The sequence below is a fragment of the Zychaea mexicana genome, assembly GCF_025766255.1.
Source record: "Zychaea mexicana strain RSA 1403 chromosome Unknown BDB00scaffold_83, whole genome shotgun sequence".
NCBI lineage: Eukaryota > Fungi > Mucoromycota > Mucoromycetes > Mucorales > Lichtheimiaceae > Zychaea > Zychaea mexicana.
In genome coordinates, this window is record NW_026516746.1 from 130,194 (window position 1) to 149,898 (window position 19,705).

Here is a 19,705-nt window from a genome sequence, read left to right on the forward strand (position 1 = left end):
CCGCACACACATAACATTACGTGCCACACACACAGTCAAAAGACAATATTAAAGTACTGTGGATTTGTCTGTGAAGTACGCTATCTACACACGCTGTTTGCCTTGTTGGCTGAAGGACTGTAAACTGGCTGCTGGGTGGATAGTGTTCTCAATACTCACTGATGGTAAATTGTCTACTTTGTCAGTCACTCCTATTTCCGTCATTTACTGCTCACATGAAAGCATTTCTTCCGTGAATCTACATGCTCATTCGCATTCGTGTCTTTGTTTTCGCTTGACACGGTGCCGTGCACGGACCTCTCGCAACCAAGCGGCGACGTCGTCGTCGGAGGTACAGCTGCCCATGGTGAGAGACACGTACCACTACCGCCGCAGCACATTTGTTTGGATGACCACCAAGCACACCCCCTTTCTTTTCCTTTCGTGATAGTCCCTTTGAGCCATATCATATGCTGAAAGGCATACTATTAAGCAAGAGCCAATGAAAATCCATGGAACTTGGTGGAATTTTTGAAGTCCCGAGCGTGACAGTCAAAAAACGTCTATATAAAGCGAGCATCCTTTCTTTTTCTTTTACTTCTTTTTTTTTCTTCACTTTAGTTCGTTTTGGAAAGGCGTTGGGCTGTATGCGCAGGGGTCACTGTCTGTGCTATGATCAGTTCCGTGCCAGTGCTGGCGATTGTTCAGAGTTTTCTGATGATTGGATGGGCTCAGTGGTCCGCCATGAAGAGATGACTGCAATGTACCAGTGCGGGTCAGTGGAGGGTGAGGAACGAACAGATTATTATTATTATTTATTAAACACAAATAAACAAAATGATAAACAAAATAAAACAATCTTTTTCTTTTCGCACTCTTCTCATAAACATTTTACCGCTTTTTATTTTATTTTATTTTTTTGCTCACGCGCACGACATGTTCCTTATTTTTTTGCCCACCCACAGCTCCGTGCTAAACAAAGCGGGGAACAATGACAGACGACAGTAACATGATCACAACGCGCTTTATCACACTTTGACACTCCTCTTCACTTTCTGTGCTCGCCTACATTGCTTGTTACCGCAGATATGATGCGACCTTCTTGTGAAAAGGGGTTATTTTATAAGAGGCAACACCAGAGCATACGCCAACAGGCTAGTATAACTGCTAGATCTTAAAATTGGAAAGTCTGTTTTCAGCTGCTCGTCTCTCTCTCTCTCTCTCTCTCTTTTCCTGCAAGTAGCTTATCACAACAGGATCTTTTTGTCATTTTGAAAAATGCGCCTGTTTTTGGACCAAACGTCACTTCCAAGAGGCGACAAGAAGGCGATAAAGCTTGCGCAATGACCGTGCTATCATAATAGTTCTTAAACATGTTGATCGCATTGTAAACTCTTTGGTCTGCTCGAATTTGTATCCTTTGTAGAGTAGATCGATGATGACGTCTGTACTATAAATGTAGTTTGATGTTAGTGAGTGGTACTTATGTCGGTGTGGTACGAAAACATATGAGGGAAACAAAGAATCGGCAGTGCTAAGGTCAATAATAATGAGTAGATCTCGCTTGCATACTTCGATTTATGTATAGATACCTGTTTAATGGGATTGCTGAAGTTTGAGGGGCGCAAATGGATGCCTTCAATTCAACAAGCCATCTACGAAAGGAGCCATTTTGCTCGCCTTTTCCTACAGTATTTCCTCTTCTTCCAAATGAACTTGCACCTGGTGAATATGTGATTCCATTACTGCATTGGTATTATCATTGCTGTCTGGATTCTTCCTGTTGTTTTGCTTCTTGATTGAGCTATCATCGCTACCATCTGATAAATTATATATTTTATCATATATAAGCTCGACACATCGGTAACCATCATCAAGACAAATGCTGTATGACACGTCTTTGGTCACCACACTGGTAATACATATTGCTATACTGTATCATCCTTCCAAATTGACAGCGATGAAGATAATCCTGCTAGAAAGAAATGAAAGAGGAACATGCTTATCTGACACGCGTTACCAAGAAAAACCTCCGTTGATCACTATACACGACGAAATAAAACTATTTTTGACGATGCCTTTTCATTGTAGAAGAAATAGAGGAAAGGTAAAAAGGAGAGGAAGAGAGAGGGAACGGGAATAAATATTCTTGGAAAATATGATAATGCAGCCAAATCTATCAAAAAACTTCATCTAAAACTGGTATAAAATGAACTGTGTGTGTGCTAGTTGTTGCTAAGTCCTATCGTTTTCGAGGATCAAACGTGGAAGGTTCGTTAAAGTTAATTAAAGGCTTTATCTGTCGCTCCATTAGCTTTCTGGTATGTGCTTGTTCAGGATCCTCATCTGGTCGTAGCAACGGTCCATTTGGAGGCACAGGTACTGCAGAAGACGCAGGCATTGGAACATCATGTCGACGACTTCGAGAAGTGGTAGGCTTTCGTCGAACAGACATTTGGCGTCGCGTTTCTCCTCCTCCTATGGCTGCTGATGCTGAGGGTACTGACGTGGCTGCTGCTGCTGCTCCACCATCGGTATTGTGATGATGGTGATGATTTGAATCACGGGTGCTTCTGGATCGTGATAATTTGGATTCACCACTACTGCTGACGGCAGTCGCACCATGCGTGGACTTTTCAAGCAAAGATCCCTTGGAGAACTTGACTCTATCATCTATCTGGATGAGCGTTTGAGGTTGTGACGATGACGATAAATCTTCTGATGGGAGTGCTACGATTTGTCTGGCGGTAGAGTTCTCGAGGGGTTCATTTTCACTGTTGGCAATGCTGTTTGCTAGGAGTGAGCCCTTGGAAAAGGGATCACGGTCGTAGGGATTTATCAGCGGGCCATCAGCACCATCCCTGCCTCCGCGACCTCGTCTACTGCTGTGCCGCGATAATCCATTGCCACTGCCGCTTTTGTTGATTTCTTCGTTGCCTGCAGATGATGGACTGGATCGTGAAAATTCTTTTGTTGACTTGTGTCGGCGCAGCGTGTTGCTCCGGTTTACCAAAACCGTTTCTTCTCCATTTGCCGTTCCTCTACTACTTTCCACGGATGAAGTTAGGGGCGCAGTCGAAGCAGGCGCATCAATAGGGCCCAACGGGTTCATAACACGGTGAGGATACATTTGATAGTTCAAAGCGTTCTATAAATGAAGAAAAAGTAATAGTGAGCAAACAAGTTCTCCAATATCTAGTTCTCAAAAACATGAGAAATTATTCGATACATCCACTAATTTACCTTCGCACATCGAATGCTGAGCACCCATTGTCGTAGAGAATCATAGTCGTCCGCTGCCAATAGGTGCATGTAATCTTCTGGTCGCTCGAATATATGAGGTTTGTCTTGCGCACGCACAGCGAATACAAATTCGGTTGGTGATCCACGAACATGATGCAGCATTGTATACACGTCGAAAGCTGACAAGTGGCATAGTGGGGTTGAACCTGTCCCTTTGTTGTCCTTGGCATGATGTATCGCATTATCCATAATATAAAAGAACCGTCGTTGCCATCTGCCCTTTTTTAACTCGATCGAAAGCCATCCATAATTAGGGGGATAACGCTTTTGAAGTACGCTCTATTCCATTTAGTAATACAAGACAGAATCAGTATTTCTTATCGAAATGATAGAAAGCAATCAACAAAAATCACATGCGTACATCAGCCATCAGTGAGTCACGGTATTTGTATTTTTTGACAAGCAGCAGATTCGTTGTATCTTGCTCCCAAGTTGACGTTGCATCCATGACAATTTCCCAGTCGCGCAGGGGACGTTCTAAATCATAAATGGTAAGATCAGCTTGTCATGTTAACTAATTTCTTGTAACCATGGATACACACTTACCAACGTCATGACTGTAAGCAACTTCGAACAATGACCAGTCCTCGCTTTTATCCACAAGACCCTTCTTTCTCAGATACTGGAGCACCATTGCTGCAGTCAGCATGTTTGTCAATTGCACTGTCTTGTGCACTGATCCGTCATTGATATAAATACGGATAGTGATGACTTTCATGGACACACCGCCAGTGCCAAAGCTACCACCACCACTACTTTTGACTGATTTGTCCATGTTTGCCGAAGCGATTGCTTGCTAAGGTGAAATATGATCGATTAGATCAGCCATATTTCTTTTAAATCTGCATAATTGTTTATTACCTGAGCAGTTGCTTCCACAGACTTGTTATTGGATGCATCTGCACCTTCGCCTCCGGCTTCTAGTACAGCCCAGGCACAGTGCATAGCTGCCTTGAGATCTTGATCATCGTCATCGCCAGAGGGATCCTTGGGGGGTACAGCTAGATTGGACGGTAAAGGAGGCACCGGTTCAGTTATCTTGAACCGACTGTTTCCGCCGGTGCTGACACTTCGCTTCAGGTTTAAACTGTTGTCATTGTTGCTGGCATCCCGTGATCTCGTTCCTCTTAAGGTGTTTGACCGGCTATGAGCAGGATACTGTTTTTGCTGTTGCGCACGGTGGCGTAACTCGGCAACGCAGACATTATCGTCATCGTCGTCATCACTTGGTACGCAACTAGACGTTGGCGTTTTGCGAAGACTGGCATGGCGATGCATTGGATTGTTTGATGAACTGTCCGGACGGCTATTATAGTTGCTATTATTGTGTATTGCTGGTGCTGCAGTTGTGGGTACAGGGCTGTTGTCTGTGTCGACAGTCTGACAAAAATAAATCCACACGAAAAGTTAAATAACAGGCAGGTTCCTAATTGGGATTGTTGTGTTTGTTTGTGTTGTGCACCCGCACTTCTCTTCCGCGCCGGTTGTCTTACCAGCGAGAAATCGATCACTTGCTTTTCAAGGTCTCGAAGGGCATCGTCTAGATTACTTGGTGGCATACTTTTTGCATTCGATTGTGCGGTAAGAGAAAAAAAAGTGGGGGACTAATAAAAAGAATTAAATTAATAAAAATATGAAGGAAAATATAAAGGTACGACAACCTGTCTCTCTCTCTCTCTTCCTTTTTGCGGCGTTCACCCTTTCAAATGCTCCACTTGTACGACGTGCATGTTCTCCCGTTTCCGCATCGAATTTTTTAAAACTTGCACTCTTGTTTGCATCACAATTTTTGCTCGAATGCAAACAAACTGCCCCACACTATTCATTGCAACCTCTTTCATTTGAATATGCTTTCTCATTTCAACAATAACCATCAAAATGGGGTGGGGGGCTCAATATTTAAAATACGCGCCTGCCAATAGCGTTAACTGTCACCAAAATTTAGGGGATATGATACATGGATAAGGAGCGTGAAGACAGGTGATGATTGACAGACGGACAAGGAAGAAGTATTAGGAAAGTCTCTTCTTTTTGCGAACCTCTTCCGACAGTGCTTAAGATTACTATGCCCGTCGGACGAGTTATATTATCCTGACGACTCGTTTTGTATCTTATGGTCATGAATGTTGAAGAAAAAACCCCAGTCCACTTAGAGCCCATCGCCGCTCGAGCATGCTGTTCTTACTGGAGCGTGTCTATTACTGTGTCATATAAAGTAAATAACTGTTATCTATTCAAGAGTTTATGATAAGTGCATGAAGTACTTCATTCAGGTAATGGTAGTTTGTCTAATGAATATAATCAGCATTTGCGACCTCAGCGGTGTAACCAAGTTTTTCACGTGACAAATTCAGGGTGCGACGAATGACAGTTAGTCAACACCAAGCTTCATCCCGTCCAGCCCCTCAGGTTAAACCTTGGCTTCTTGGCAGCATCCAAGCAAGATTGACATAGAATATATACTTCCATTTTTTATTTCAATCTAAATAAATAATAAAAATCGCATCTTCGACGCATGGGCTTTTTACGAAAACATGTTGCCTTGCCTAGGAACCATGTATGAGCCATTCAAGAGAGTGCTGAGTACACATACTGCTGTTGAAATTGCTGACCATGCAGCTGTAATTATTGACAATCTTTTATAGCTCCGTAGCGTATCTTTTTTGGCGACGATCATCAGTATCAAACGCCAAATTGTATTGCTCGACAGACTTACAGCTTTTTAATCGAAGCATTGGCGTTAGTACAGCTTTATCAAAAGGGGATTTGTAATTTTCGATAAGAGTGTCATGGACAACTATGTTATCAGGTTCATCCAAATGACAGCCTCGCCAAATAACACCTCCTCGTCTACTATACGTAGTTATCTTTTACTCTTCCTCCTTCATCTTCTTATTCTTTATGCTTATGATAATAATTGGCTGATGCCGCACTCAAGTCAACACTAATTACCTTCTTACTTTCTTTTCACATTATCGCATAAGCAGTGATCAAGTATTTATTATACAATGATGCATTCTCTGATACTGAGTGCACTTATAATATACTGGTAGTTTGTAGTGGCTTTAATAAATCATTTCGGTAAGAAGTAGTTGTGAACTCTTAAACTGAGTGAGTATGATTGACCTGTGGGTGCTGATCAATAGAATATAGTGACAAGATTTTGGTGAAGGTTTCGACCCAGCTGGCAGTAAAGCTTAAATTTTTGGGAATGATTCCGCATGCATACATGGCAATGCAGTATGATTATAAAAGTTCTTGGCTTGCGGTTTCAACGGGGAGCTGTGAGGTTGATGCTCGCACATGCCCTTTGAGTCTTTAGCTTCCGTCAGCCTTTTGATCGCTATATCGACAATGACAGCCAATATTTTTTCTCGCTTTTTAACTCCAAGTCGAACTTTAGCTGCTGTACGATCATGTTCCTGGCGCGTCTTGTTCTGCTTTTGTACGGTCTTGGCAACCTTGGCTTAAAAACACCTGTATTAGCTCAAGTCGTAAAAGAAACATAATCAGCTCTTGATCCCGCGTCTTGAACAGCACTGGCACGACAACTTACCACTCGCGTTGAAGGGACATTATAGAGTTTGGTATGCTGTCGAACTGCCTTATACAGAACAATTGTCTGATCTTGGAAAAAACATGTCGTCCCCAAAGCTAAAAATGACCCCCAGCGATTTTTTTCCCTTTGCTTTCTTTTTACTTTTATCATGTCCTTCTAGTCTTCTTCTCTCGCAGCTTTCGATGTGCAGGGAGCAACCTTTGCAGAGACGTACAAACAGTCGACAACCGAAAGTACGTTTCAGCCTTTCCAACTACCACTTTAGGACCAGTGTAATTTGATCTTTCGCTTCACGCAAACCCAAGTATGTACTTACTGAACTTTGTAAAGTAAATGAACTTGATCTTCGTAGCATTTGCATTGACTCATAAATAAGCCTTTAGATTCTGGAAATCACTCGTGAATTGGAGTTACCTTTAGTTTTTGTCTTCAGGGAAGATGATGTGAGACATCGTTTCCGTGTCTCAAGCGTCGAGGCTTTGGCGATTTGCCCGCGTCGTTTGGCGTATCCAGCGCGTTTGGAGGACTTGAGCGTTGCTGAACTTTTGGCAATGTATCTCAAACGGAAGCAAACGACAGTTGTCCGTGGCAACAGAGGTAGGGAAAAGATCTACTTCTTTTTTACCGCCAATGGCAATCACAGTAGCTGTGGGTTACCAGTACAAGCGGTTAGTATTGGGTTGTTCAGACAGCAATATGCATTGTTTATTTGATCATAAGCTAAGAAGCAATTTGCACAGCGCCCCACCCTCATTTACAGAATGTCCCTTAAGCAAATTCTTTCGATCCTTCAAAACACTATCAAGCATGATTTGGATATCGCTCCCCAGTCCAGGAAGAAGAACTAGAGGTGACAATGGAGTCCATCGTCCAGCAAATGAACTGAGCATCATGTTCAATGGTGTCATCAATGAGTGATATTTTGCTCATGTACCTTGTCCTCGTCCGCCCTTTTGAACGGTATGTATTGTATTCTTGTTTTTTTTTGCCAAAGCGCGCTTCACAATGTGTTGAATTTGCGATGCTGGTTTGCTGATTTGCCCAAATTGTTGAAATTGAATCGTTTGCAGTTTCACCTTCAAGGAGACCCGCGCTGGTGAGGATGTCCAGGCCGGCATTGAAAACTACCAGAACTTTTTGTTCGTGGCCAACGGCAACGTCGTTACAGGTAGTGAGCTCAGTAAGAAGCTACATCGGTACGTATATACATGTCAGTTAAGAAAAACCCAACAACAGTGCACATAATTAAATAATATACTTGCCTTTTTTAAACATGCATCAACAGTTGCTTGAAGGACTTTGCTGGAGCTGGACTTGGCCTCCAAGGATACCGCCAAGTAGCCACGTTCTTCATGCGCCATCATTTACAAAAAAGCAGAGCTTTTTTGGAAAGCCCACAGGAGATCCGTGGTGACCCGGTTTCAGAAATACTTGTATAACAAGTATTACAAGCTGCTGTTGCTCACTGAAACGCAATTCACTCGTGAGCGACTGCAGCTTTTTGCTGATGCGATCCATCAGAAAGGTACGTACTGCTATATACAAACGACTTACCAGACCATACGGATAAATAAGTGCTGAGCGAGTATCTTTATAGGCGCTCCGTTGAGTAATTGCGTCGGCTTCATCGACGGCACTGTGAGGGCTATTTGTAGGCCCACTACAAACCAGAACCCGGTGTACAATGGCCACAAGGTATGCTGTGTGTTTGGTTCTTTTATGCGCTATTTATCTTCTCCAGCTATTGGACATACACTACTCCAACAACACGATGACTGATGTATACAATGCATACTAGCACAAGCATGCTGTGAAGCATCAGACCGTCACAACGCCTGATGGCATCACAACATGTCTCTATGGCCCCATCTGTGGTGCTCATCACGATGGGTACTTGCTGACCGAGTCCCAGCTTCTCCCAGAGCTGGAGAGAAGGCTCAACTTTGCTGATGGCGCCAAGTTCATTCTTTACGGTGACCCGGCATACCGCCGTCATCAGAACTTGGTAGCACCATTCAGCTTGCCACATGGTGAGTACTGTGCAATACTATATTGTCATATACTATATACTAAACGCGTTAAATGATTATAAGGTGATGAGACAAGTCCAGAAGCTGTTCACAACAAAAAGATGTCGAAGGTCCGGATCGGTGTGGAATGGGAGTTTGGACGTACCGTCAATCTCGTTGCCTTTCTGGACTAGCAGAAGAATCAAAAGCTTCTGTTAAGTCCAGTAGGCATGTATTATATTGTCGGTACTATAAACAAGAAAAATGTAAATATGCACATGGCCAAAAGAAGATTTATATTGTAAGTTTTAAGAAAATTGTAAAAACAATAATTGTAATAGAATTCATTTGTAATAAAAAAAATAAAAAATGTAAACATATAAATGAAAAAAAATGTGAGAATGGTTGTATTAGAAGAATATTTCAATTAATAAATAGAATATATTTTTCAAAAATAAGATTTAGGGAATGAATCCAACTATTGATCCAAATACTATTTTTGAATAGAGAATGTATTGATGCAAATACTGCTTTCCGCACCACCACACTACTACCACCACCATTGAATAGAACAATAATTTGATTTATGATATGATACTACAAAAATACAAGACGTTTTATAGGGATGAGGGTGTGGGAGGAGAGGGGAAAAAGCTACACAAGTACTTGAACATTTGCTCTTGTTTCTTCACAACATCTTCAAGATGTTAAAGACGTGCATCCACTCGTTGGCCGCCTTTACGAACCGTGCACGCTGGCTCCTAAGTTCTTCTAGGTCTCTTTCTTCTTTGGCTGCATTTCGACTCATCTTGGCTTCGATGAAGTCCTCCTCGTCGAACGACATGTCATTACTGCAGCCGTCAACGTTCACGACGTCGTCGCTTTCTGCAGCAACTTCGCCTTTGTCTCGTTTTCTCGAGACGCAACGACCCGACAGGGCAGCAGCCTCCAACGTCTGTTCGTTCTGGATTTTTAGTTGGAGCTTCTGGTCTTTACCTCTTTTATCGCTTGCTCTTTTCCTTCCATTGCTGTTGAGCTGCCAAAAGTACAATGAGTTACTTGTGGTATTTATGACGCCGATTACGCCAATAGGGATAACTGCATGGGTGAGATGGTTTGAGGTCTCATATGAGTTTACCAAGGGAATAATTTTAGCAGACGTTTCCTGCAAAGACGTATGTGGGACACCAGCAGCGCCAGAATTGAGCTTGACGCATTTTATGCGTCTCTTCCCTTTATTCGCATATGTAAATTCATAGAGGGGCTGCTTCACCTCTAACATCTACGCCTGCTGTCGCATGTTGATATTGACAACAGCAGCGTCCCAAACCTGTCAGCATCCATGACCGCCTCAAGGAAATGAATATTTCGCTGGTCATTGGCCAACACATTGCAACGAGTGCTGTCAACGGCCGTGCTCGCCACACCTGTAGATTCGGCAACAGCGAATCTGTCGATCCTCAAAACTCTCTATCAACATAAAAAACGGTTTAGACGATGGATCAAGAAATACATATCGTCTAAATGTTAATGTGTCCGCTTGCCGTATACATGCAAGAAGTGCCTTTGCGTACTCGTCAGCGGCACGTTTCAGCATGACCGAAAGCAGAACATGGCCTTGTGGGTGTTATCAGATCAACTTCTCGACTTGTTGTCAACATCGTAACCTATTGAAGTCTCTAATAAATAGGCCACCCAATCAAATCCTTTGCCATGATCTTTACCACCTTCGTTGTCATCGTTGCCCTTTTGTGCGAATCAACCCTTCGGCTTTAAACGCCCCTCGTTCCGTAACGAGTGGGAGGCCATACCCTCCCTTTCTTGAACATTTGGGACGTGGCATTAAGCGCTTTTTTCGTCAAGTAATAAATGTGTATCATTGACGTTTGAAACTGCAACAGCTGCTTTTATGGCGGGATGAACGAGTAAAGAGAATTGCTGATTGCTGCTTCTAGTGATGATGACAGATAAACTTGAGGGGTGTACACGTCCCTAGCGCGAAGTCCACAAATGAGAATCAAATAGGTGAAATATGTCCTAAAAGAGTATTGTTTGTTAATATGTACAATAGCTTCAACATGTCTGGCAAAAACAAAAACCACAATAAGGGGCTATGACGCAGCGTTTCTCTCTCCATCTTTTTACTACCTTTCTATTGACAAGAATAGTTAATACATTTGTTTATGTAAGTACGGCATTTAGAACACGGTTAATGCAATCACCAACTCGGAAATTCAAGTTGGTTTTGGAAGCCTTCGTTCTTGTAAAGTGGTTATGATAGAAATAAAATCTCATATGAAAGTAAAAGCGTCTTATGATAGCGACGCTTTGATTATACTGTAAGCTCTGCGATCTATCAGTAAGAGAGGATTTCATCCATTGTTTGGTTACAATAATTTTTTGACTGAGATTATATGTGCTGTATATCAGTATGTCATATGCAACATGCAGAGGGCAAATTGACATGCATCAACACTAGCAAATATTTGGTTAAAAGGTTTTCGCAGCGCATATCATTACCAGTATGTGCTCGGGAAATCCCTTAACAGGACTCTTCCACGGCACTGAGTAACGATTGTGCATAAGCCCTTCTTGCTCAAAATGAAGGTTGTGGATGATCGGCGTCAGTGCGGCAAATATGAGCTAGATTGAGTGGGTGGTGGATTATTCCAACTTGTATAATTATATTAGCCAAATCCAGCAAAAACAACATTCGATGATGAAAACTGGTGGTGATTGATGAGAAGTCTCCTTTTCCATCCCTGTTTTTAAGGAATAGAGTAATATATCGGAGACAATTGTTGATTGTACAGTAGTAGGACAATGTGCCTCTACATAGGACGGTTGCACACACGTAAAGCAGCAAAAAAAGTCCTGTTCCATTTAAGCTATAAGCTAGGCTCTTGGCGTCTCATGGCTGTTCCCCGATTATCGTAGCTTCTCTTGTTTCTGGGGACACCCAATCGATGATGCTGTATGATGGGTGCAGCGCACATCTCTCCTGGTTGAAACTAACACGCGCGTTTTCATTCTCTTGCAAACAACAGAAACAACGGAGATTATTAAAAAAAACTTGGTCGAGGAATAATAAACATCCCCAAGAATTAGCTGACATGTTCACATCCCCTCTGTCTCTCCTCGCTCCGGCTTACCTGTTGACACCCTCACACGCTCACACACACACACACACACAGAAGCATAACATGCGGAGTCACAAACACGCACATGTGGTTTTGGGTTGCTGAGCTTTACAGAGCCACACATCCCATATATTCTCGCACCTTGGCAACCCGCATTCTCTTTTACGATCTTGTAACCACAGACAAGAACACACACACCACTATTAACTTTGTTTCTTTTCCTTTTTTCCCTTCGCTTTCTTTCTCTTTCTCTCTCTCTCTCTCCACCCTTTTTCTTTCCTATACGGGGATCGATAAGAAAAGACAAAGTAGTCGCGTAACGTCGTATTCGACTTCTGCACATTTTTGACTTTGACGAACAACCCAGAACAGAAAAAAAAAAGAGGGCGAACCCCCCCCTAAAAAGAAAAAGCAGCAGCAGCAGCAGCAGTTATGGAATCAGGCGTATCAAGCGATCCCGGTGTCAATACTACCGCTTCAGAATCCAATGGCGAGACAACCGGCAAAAGTCATCGGATGCGGCTCTTTCATAGATCCAAGAGTGGCATTCGCTCCCTCATAAGCCGTCCACACTCACGGACGTCTTCAATTGACAATGAAGCTTCCGATGACAATGGACGTGCGCCAACACCGTCGTCATCGTCTTCTACAGACTCGAACGAGCCTGTGCTGCAAGTGTCTATCCTGCGTGCTCGGTATTTGCATCCTAAAATTGAGGTATATGTAGTTTCTTTATTCGGACTAGCCGAGCTCTTTCTGCAGGGCCACACATACAGCACTTATTACTTGCAAGATATTTAAGCTTTGTGCTTCTTCTTCTTTGTTACTGTGTGAAAAAATTATAAAATAGGATAGCACCAACTTGAATCCCTACGTGATCGTCAGCTGTGCAGGTCAAAAACAACGGACGCACGTCGTAAAGAAATCTGAAGACCCTGATTGGCAGTGTACGTTTGATATCAAGCTTCCGCATACTCGCCGGAAACGCCGGCTCTTGTGGAGACACGGCGTTGTCATTACCGTCTGCACAAAGGACAGGTTCAAGGCAGAGTTCCTCGGTCAAATCCGGTTCCCTGTCGAAAGACTATTTACGGATAACGCTGTTAATGAGGTAAGAATAAAAGTGAAACTGTTTCATGTTTAACGCTTGGCAGCAGTAAGAGGCTCATCCCACATGGTTGAAAAATAGGCAAAGTGGCATGCCATCCAAGAACCATCACGCTCAAAGTTCCGCATACGCCGTCGGAAAAACTATGTTGCCGATGAGCAGGCGGGTGAGCTAGAGATTAAGTTTGGACTGACGCATAGCACTGGCGGTGGTGGTAGTAGCAATGACGACGAGCTGCGGGAAATGTGGGACACGTACCTCGAGCAATATCATCCCATGCAAGAGATCGATAGCGCATCCTTGCAACCTTCCGACATGGAGCACCTTAATCTATCGGCACCACCGCCATCGCGCCCTCGTTTCAGAAATAGACAGCGGACCAAGAGCGACAATTCACTCGTCAGCAGCAAACAACAAAAGAAATCCGGCCGCGTAAAGAGGAATTTCAAACGTAGAAAGGATTACATTGCCAAGTTCTATTCAGACGTTGTTGGCGTTGCTTTCTTTGAGATCTCCCATGCAAATGACCTTCCTCCTGAACGAAATAGTAGGTTTCTCTCCTGCTTTCTCTTGTCTTTTCGAACCGGATCCCGCAATCATACTCATATTCCTGGTTTGTTCTAGTGACGCGCACCGGGTTCGATATGGATCCATTTGTGATTGTATCATACGGCACATCCACATTCCGCACACGTGCGATCCGACATAACCTGAATCCCGTGTGGAATGAAAAGTTGTTTTTCCATGTGCGCGAAAATGAATCAAAGTACAAGCTTAAATTTGCCCTGTACGATAAGGACAAGATTACAGGCCACGACTATGTCGCATGGAAAGAGTTGGATATTGCAGATATCCTCCACCACGCATCCAAAAAGCAAGAAGGAGAAGACACCGATAGCAACAGCAGCAACGAGACAAATAGGATCATCAAGGACGCCTTAGCAACCGATACCCCAGCCGATGCCATTGATGCCAACATGGACATGCACACGGTCGACTTGGAAATGGTCAACAAGGACCGTTGGCAGGACCGCCATCCAACGTTAACCTTCCGTGTCAAGTTCGTGCCTTATACCAAAATGCGCAAGCTGTTTTGGGTTGCACTTGCCAAGAACTACAGTGATGATTACATGATTGGTCGTTTGGGTGTATTATCGATGCTCGAAAGTTTGGGCTCGACGATTTCCGAAGCCACCGTCAATGGGTTCTGGGAGCAGCACAACAAGGATCCAGAAACGGACGAAATGACCTTGGACGAGCTGGTGGAAAGCCTTGAAAATTTCATGCTGTCTGCCGAAATGCCTCCCACACACGAGAGTACTGTGACGGCACTCGATAATAGCGATAGCAGCAGCGAGTTGTCTGATTCCGATATAGTGGAGGATGACGATGTTGATGATGATATCGAGGAGCTCGAGCTGCTTGACGACTATGACGACCCGATTGAAACGCCATCTTCTGGTATCTCTGAAGAAACGGATGGCGATGAGGTGCTGCTCGAGGCCCAAGGGGTCCAATATGATGAGCAATCGCATCTCGCGTTCGACATGTCCAGGTCGTCTTCAAGTAACGGCAAGGACGAGTATGAACAGGTGATCCGTTTAGCAGAATGTCCGATTTGCCATCGGCCCAATTTGTCGAAGCGGGCGCAGATGGATATTGTGACGCATGTGGCCATGTGTGCTGCCAACGACTGGACGACGGTGGATCGGTTCCTGATGGGCGATTTCGTCACTGAGGCTCATGCACAACGCAGATGGTTCGTCAAACTTGTCAGTAAAGTGGGCTACGGACGATACCAACTGGGAAGGGTAAGCTTATGCCGAGGCACATTCTTTGCGGATTCGGTCACTTTCCATACTAAAATGTTGTTTTTAATAGAACAATGCCAATATTATTGTACAAGATCGTCGTACCGGCCAATTGATTGAAGAGAGGATGAGTGTCTATGTCCGTTTAGGCATGCGCCTTATTTACAAAGGCATGAAGACCGGCATTCAATCCAAAACAGGTAAAGCAACATGACCCATTACTGCTGCTGTACATTCTATCATGAAACAAAACAAACAGAGACTTTGTACTGATGGTTTGCTCTTGGCACTCTCTCACGTCATTTGATGACAACAACAACAATAACAAAATTCAGCCCAACGCGTTTTGACCAACATGACATTCAAGCAAGGTCGCCGATACGATTCCCCACATTCAGCACGAGAAATTGGACCCTTTATCAAGTTCCACAATCTCGATCTGAGCGAAGTGCTCGACCCGCTCGATAGTTTCAAGACATTCAATGAATTTTTCTATCGCAAACTGAAACCGGAAGCGCGTCCTTGCGAATGCCCTGACGATCCATCCGTCGCGGTCAGCCCAGCAGACTGTCGAATGATGGCATTTGCCACTATCGATGATGCCACACGTCTATGGATCAAGGGCATCGAGTTCAGTGTTGCAAAACTGCTAGATGACCCCGTCGAAGCAGAGGCTTTTGAAGGAGGCGCCTTGGCGATCTTCCGATTGGCACCCCAGGATTATCATAGGTAAAAAGAAAGAAAGCTTCAAGTAAGCACGGGATCGTGGTTGCTTACACGCCTCTGTAGATTCCACTCGCCTGTCGATGGCAAGATTACCGATATCAAGTACATATCAGGACAGTACTATACCGTGAATCCAATGGCTATTCGTACCACACTCGATGTGTATGGTGACAATGCGCGCGCTGTCGTGACCCTAGAAACAGAAGCGTTTGGCAAAGTAGCCGTGGTACTGATCGGCGCCATGATGGTGGGTTCCATCGTGTTGACTCCCAAGACTGGCGATTATTTATCTCGCACAGACGAACTGGGTTATTTTGCATTTGGCGGAAGCACCATTGTTGTTCTGTGGGAGCAAGATACCCTTACTTTCGATCGAGACCTGCTCGAGAACTCTGAAAAGACATTGGAAACCTTGGTATGTGTCAACATGTTTATATCAGCTAGAGACATGACTGGCGTTTACTAACTGTGGACTTACTTAGGTCCGTGTTGGCAACCGCATTGGCAACCATCCGTGAATAAAAAAAAGTGAACTTAATATAACACGTAGCTACTAGCATCCATTCTTGTATTGTATCATTATCATTACTATATTCTTACTATGTTTTCCGTTTCTTTTTCCCCCTTCAAACGCGATTGTAATATCCATCAATATCCCTACACAACACACTGTCCATTTCTTCCACACAGCACACGCAAAACATCACCTTTTGAAAGAGCCAATCACTTGTAAATTCTTTTCCTTTGTTTTTGGGTATAAAAACCTGCTATAATGTTTTTTTTTAGTTTGATTGATGATTTGAAGAAGAGGAGAAAGTGAAAGAAAGAAAGGTGGATAAGAAAAAGGTTGCGTACTTCTACTCGCATACAGGTTGAAGAATAAGGGAAGGGCGAAGGGACGAGGGTGGTTGTAGAGAGGACACTAGAGAAAAATAATAGACGGGCTTAAGCACGTCCACTCAATTCTCTTTCCAACTCGTCCACTTCCATATGATGCATGGCATGGTTTGCCACGGCCGATGCAGCAACCGAGCCACCTGGGCCTGCATTTGATGATTCCTGTGCCTGGCTCGTGCTCGTGCTTGAAGCCTGTGCTGCAGCCTTTGCTTGTGCAGCAGCTTGCTTACTTCGTTCCAGCGTCTCACGATCCTGAGCAGATAAGCTGCATAATAACAAGTTAGCAAATATTGGAAAGGCTTGTGGCCCACGAGCAAAATGGTGTTGGTTACCTCTCCTTTCGCCGCAGGTTGGCACCTGGGTTAGGTTGTGGCTGCAACAATCCCTGCTTGTTGGCTTTGAACGACATGACTTCTTGTGCAATCATTTCTACATGAAGAAATGGTCAAAAATGGATGTCCCCCCCCTCTGTATAACAGTACACACACACACACCACACCCTCTGAACAAAGGAATAAAGGAATACTTACTGCGCATGTCTTCAATCGCATCGACCACTTCAAACGAAAAGTCAAAAGTCTCGGTATGTGATGGCTCATCATCCTCATCGTGATATGCGCCCAGGTACGGGTGGGCCAATGCCTCCTCCACAGTGATTCTCTTCGCAGGATCAAACTCGAGCAACTTGTTTAACAGATCGATGGCTAACGGGTTTGCTAATATAACGAAATAAAAAAAGAAATTGTTACTCATTTTTGGAGCTTTCTAGTTATGGGTTGTTATTACTTACCTCGGGGATAGAGGTTCTGGAACGGGATTTTTGGCATTCGTGGCAGGCTACGAATGTAGACTTGTGCCTGTGCAACAATCGCAAGAGTCGCACAATGTTATTAGCATCATACATTATAAAGCTGTCATATTGAATCTCCGTTTTTCTTTTCTTTACCCTTTCACTGCCCACACGTCGTAATGTCTCTTCGTCGGGTGTACCCAGAATACCCAGGATCTGATTCAACTGGTCGACATCTGTAATAGATTGCATCCGTTGTTCCAGAATAAGTACACCGATCTGGCTACAACTGGAATCGCGTATGAGAGAACTTTTGACTTACAATCACGACCCTTGAAAAGCGGCTTTCCGCCAAGCATTTCGGCAAAGATACAGCCAACCGACCACATGTCAACTAAGACACAGAATCACAGCTATTAGCAAGGACAGGACACCCAAAAGGCAATCACAGAGTCGTTTTGCTTCCTTCTTTTCGTAGCACTTACTGGCTTTGGTGTAGTTTTGAAAGCTGAGCATAATTTCCGGTGCTCTGTACCATCGCGTAGCCACATATTCCGTCATAAACCCAGCTGCATTGCTCTCAGGGCTTTCCGAGTAGCCACGCGCCAAACCAAAATCACAGATCTATATATATTTCATAGTACATTTCGCTCCATTATTAACACAATTTGTCGCGTGTTGAAAATGCTAAAAAAGAGGGGAGGACCCGTACCTTCAATTCGCAATCGGCGTTCACCAGAAGGTTGCCTAGTAGTTAATATACATATACACAGTCAGAACGAGAACTAAGCCGACACTCATCACCGGGAAAGAAGGCGAGCCACCCATGGAGCGAGACTTACCTGGCTTCAAGTCTCGATGCAACACCTGTTATTCCCCAATGCTGATGTTAGTTTCCACAAACGTTTTCTTTTTGTAATCCCATCCTCCCACCCCCTTAAGCCGTGTACACGAAGAAGAGTTATCCCTTACATTGGCACTGTGGATGTACTTGAGACCTCGACAGATCTGGTAAACAAAGTACTGGAAATGGGCGTCGGTCAAGGGCTGGGCGGAACGGATGATCTGATGAAGATCAGCCTCCATAAGTTCCTGAACCAAGTACCTAGCAAAGTTGTGATATTCACGTTAATTCCCCTCCCTTTTCGAACCGTTTTCTTTTTGCGTTGCGTATTCCAGAGACACGTACAGTTCGTTGAAATCTTGCAAGTTGACAATATCCATATCGATCACAGAAGTGATCTAAAATAAAAAAAAACATACAGACAACAACCACAACAGAGCCGTCTTTTTAGTATCACCCTTTCTCTCTAGTTTTATCCTCGTTTCTTATGTGTCCTTCCTTTTCCTTATATTCCAGCAACAACAACAACAACAACAACAACAACAGTAGCAGTAGCAGAAATTCCCTTACGTTTTCGTGTCCGTTAAAGTGCTTCAAAAGCTTAACCTCACGCAAGGCTCTCTTGGCAAGAATGTTCTTTTCGAATATCCGGCACACCTATATTGTGTAGCAAGATGCAAACGGTTTTTGAATTTAGTTGTTGTTAGCAACACTTTTTTCTCTCGTTTTTAAATGACTGGTTACGTTTCCATACAAACTCCAAACTAAGAATCTAACCTTTTTGATGGCAACTTGTTCGCCTGATTCGGTGTCCTTGGCAGCACTAACAAGGAAAAACGGATTCTACGTTTTAGATGCCGTAGGACCATTTTTGAAAACGGGAAAAAGTTTCCTTTTTTTTCAATTTATAGTTACCATACTACGCCATAGGCACCTTGACCCATTTCGCGCATGAACTGGTATTTTCTATCAACAATAAAGTGCTGATTAATGACTGGGAAGGTTTGGTAACCAGGCATGATGACAGCAGTTGGAGAAGCGGGGAAAAAAAGGTAGAGTTGAGAGTAAAAGAGAAAGAGAGAAGGGGGAGGAGCCTAATACACCCGCAGCGCTTATAACGATCCGAGAACCGCAACTCCGTTCGTTCGAGATTGTCCTGAAAAGCGACCAGAAACGAATATGTTCAGCAACAGCTCCTAAAAACTCGTTGATATCCCTTTGCAGTGAGAATTTGATTGTTTCATGGGGTAATGACGATCAGTAACCTGGTAAGCTTGCTGACTGATACTGCTGCTAGTTAATACACGAACCCTCATCGAACGACATGTACACATGGTATCAGTGAACTGCAGCCCATCATAGATATAAAGCTTAGTAAAAATACGCGCGGGTAATCCACAGAGGGAAGAGAAGGGTGGCATCCTTGCTAATGAAAAATATAGCTGCACTCCGCAAACGCCTACAATACCAGATTTGTTCTACCATTGATTATATCAGCAGCTGATAGATAAATGCATTCAACACATGCTTAACTGATGT

The 19,705-nt window shown here is 43.7% G+C and overlaps 6 protein-coding genes across 6 annotated transcripts; 2 read left to right on the forward strand and 4 right to left on the reverse strand.

Moving 5' to 3' along the window:
* Window positions 1-1,300: 1,300 nt before the first annotated feature.
* BDB00DRAFT_842074 (uncharacterized protein) lies at window positions 1,301-1,979 on the reverse strand (the record flags this gene model as incomplete). The annotated part of the gene is given in 3 exon segments (XM_053124860.1): window positions 1,301-1,830; window positions 1,848-1,877; window positions 1,914-1,979. 3 exon segments carry the CDS (start codon window positions 1,977-1,979, stop codon window positions 1,666-1,668), a joined length of 261 nt encoding a protein of 86 aa, XP_052975961.1. The 3' UTR covers window positions 1,301-1,665.
* A 33-nt stretch (window positions 1,980-2,012) lies between these two features.
* BDB00DRAFT_842080 (uncharacterized protein) lies at window positions 2,013-4,899 on the reverse strand. The gene is made up of 6 exons (XM_053124861.1): window positions 4,776-4,899; window positions 4,144-4,662; window positions 3,829-4,078; window positions 3,644-3,759; window positions 3,223-3,561; window positions 2,013-3,127 (listed from the first exon to the last, which is right to left on the reverse strand). The coding sequence occupies exons 1-6, from the start codon at window positions 4,839-4,841 to the stop codon at window positions 2,222-2,224; spliced, it is 2,196 nt and encodes a 731-aa protein (XP_052975962.1). The 5' UTR covers window positions 4,842-4,899; the 3' UTR covers window positions 2,013-2,221.
* Window positions 4,900-6,698: 1,799 nt separating this feature from the next.
* Window positions 6,699-7,689, forward strand: BDB00DRAFT_876130 (uncharacterized protein; the record flags this gene model as incomplete). Its single annotated transcript, XM_053127443.1, has 4 exons — window positions 6,699-6,776; window positions 7,002-7,074; window positions 7,262-7,438; window positions 7,562-7,689. 4 exons carry the CDS (start codon window positions 6,699-6,701, stop codon window positions 7,687-7,689), a joined length of 456 nt encoding a protein of 151 aa, XP_052975963.1.
* A 1,849-nt stretch (window positions 7,690-9,538) lies between these two features.
* Window positions 9,539-10,447, reverse strand: BDB00DRAFT_876132 (uncharacterized protein; the record flags this gene model as incomplete). Its single annotated transcript, XM_053127444.1, has 3 exons — window positions 9,539-10,057; window positions 10,198-10,277; window positions 10,402-10,447. The coding sequence occupies 3 exons, from the start codon at window positions 10,445-10,447 to the stop codon at window positions 9,539-9,541; spliced, it is 645 nt and encodes a 214-aa protein (XP_052975964.1).
* Window positions 10,448-12,162: 1,715 nt separating this feature from the next.
* On the forward strand, window positions 12,163-16,390 carry BDB00DRAFT_842086 (phosphatidylserine decarboxylase-domain-containing protein). Its single transcript, XM_053124862.1, has 8 exons — window positions 12,163-12,707; window positions 12,841-13,101; window positions 13,180-13,645; window positions 13,723-14,909; window positions 14,980-15,109; window positions 15,245-15,638; window positions 15,699-16,050; window positions 16,118-16,390. Exons 1-8 carry the CDS (start codon window positions 12,423-12,425, stop codon window positions 16,151-16,153), a joined length of 3,111 nt encoding a protein of 1,036 aa, XP_052975965.1. The 5' UTR covers window positions 12,163-12,422; the 3' UTR covers window positions 16,154-16,390.
* On the reverse strand, window positions 16,391-19,291 carry BDB00DRAFT_842089 (MAP kinase). Its single transcript, XM_053124863.1, has 14 exons — window positions 19,082-19,291; window positions 18,944-18,989; window positions 18,737-18,823; window positions 18,512-18,564; window positions 18,295-18,427; window positions 18,165-18,189; window positions 18,035-18,069; window positions 17,808-17,946; window positions 17,645-17,716; window positions 17,479-17,558; window positions 17,323-17,389; window positions 17,063-17,248; window positions 16,865-16,961; window positions 16,391-16,797 (listed from the first exon to the last, which is right to left on the reverse strand). The coding sequence occupies exons 1-14, from the start codon at window positions 19,183-19,185 to the stop codon at window positions 16,581-16,583; spliced, it is 1,341 nt and encodes a 446-aa protein (XP_052975966.1). The 5' UTR covers window positions 19,186-19,291; the 3' UTR covers window positions 16,391-16,580.
* Window positions 19,292-19,705: the final 414 nt, after the last annotated feature.

Bases quoted from the DNA above. Each gene is read 5' to 3' on its own strand.
- BDB00DRAFT_842080 (XM_053124861.1), bottom strand. From the start codon at position 4,841: ATGCCACCAAGTAATCTAGACGATGCCCTTCGAGACCTTGAAAAGCAA. The intron at 4,663-4,775 runs GTAAGACAACCG...TATTTTTGTCAG, and splicing joins AAGTGATCGATTTCTCGCTG to ACTGTCGACACAGACAACAG. The intron at 3,562-3,643 runs GTACGCATGTGA...TAAATGGAATAG, and splicing joins GTGACTCACTGATGGCTGAT to AGCGTACTTCAAAAGCGTTA.
- BDB00DRAFT_842086 (XM_053124862.1), top strand. From the start codon at position 12,423: ATGGAATCAGGCGTATCAAGCGATCCCGGTGTCAATACTACCGCTTCA. The intron at 14,910-14,979 runs GTAAGCTTATGC...TGTTTTTAATAG, and splicing joins GACGATACCAACTGGGAAGG to AACAATGCCAATATTATTGT. The intron at 15,110-15,244 runs GTAAAGCAACAT...AACAAAATTCAG, and splicing joins CGGCATTCAATCCAAAACAG to CCCAACGCGTTTTGACCAAC.
- BDB00DRAFT_842089 (XM_053124863.1), bottom strand. From the start codon at position 19,185: ATGCCTGGTTACCAAACCTTCCCAGTCATTAATCAGCACTTTATTGTT. The intron at 18,428-18,511 runs GTACGTGTCTCT...CAACTTTGCTAG, and splicing joins TTGCAAGATTTCAACGAACT to GTACTTGGTTCAGGAACTTA. The intron at 18,070-18,164 runs GTAAGTCTCGCT...ATTAACTACTAG, and splicing joins GCATCGAGACTTGAAGCCAG to GCAACCTTCTGGTGAACGCC.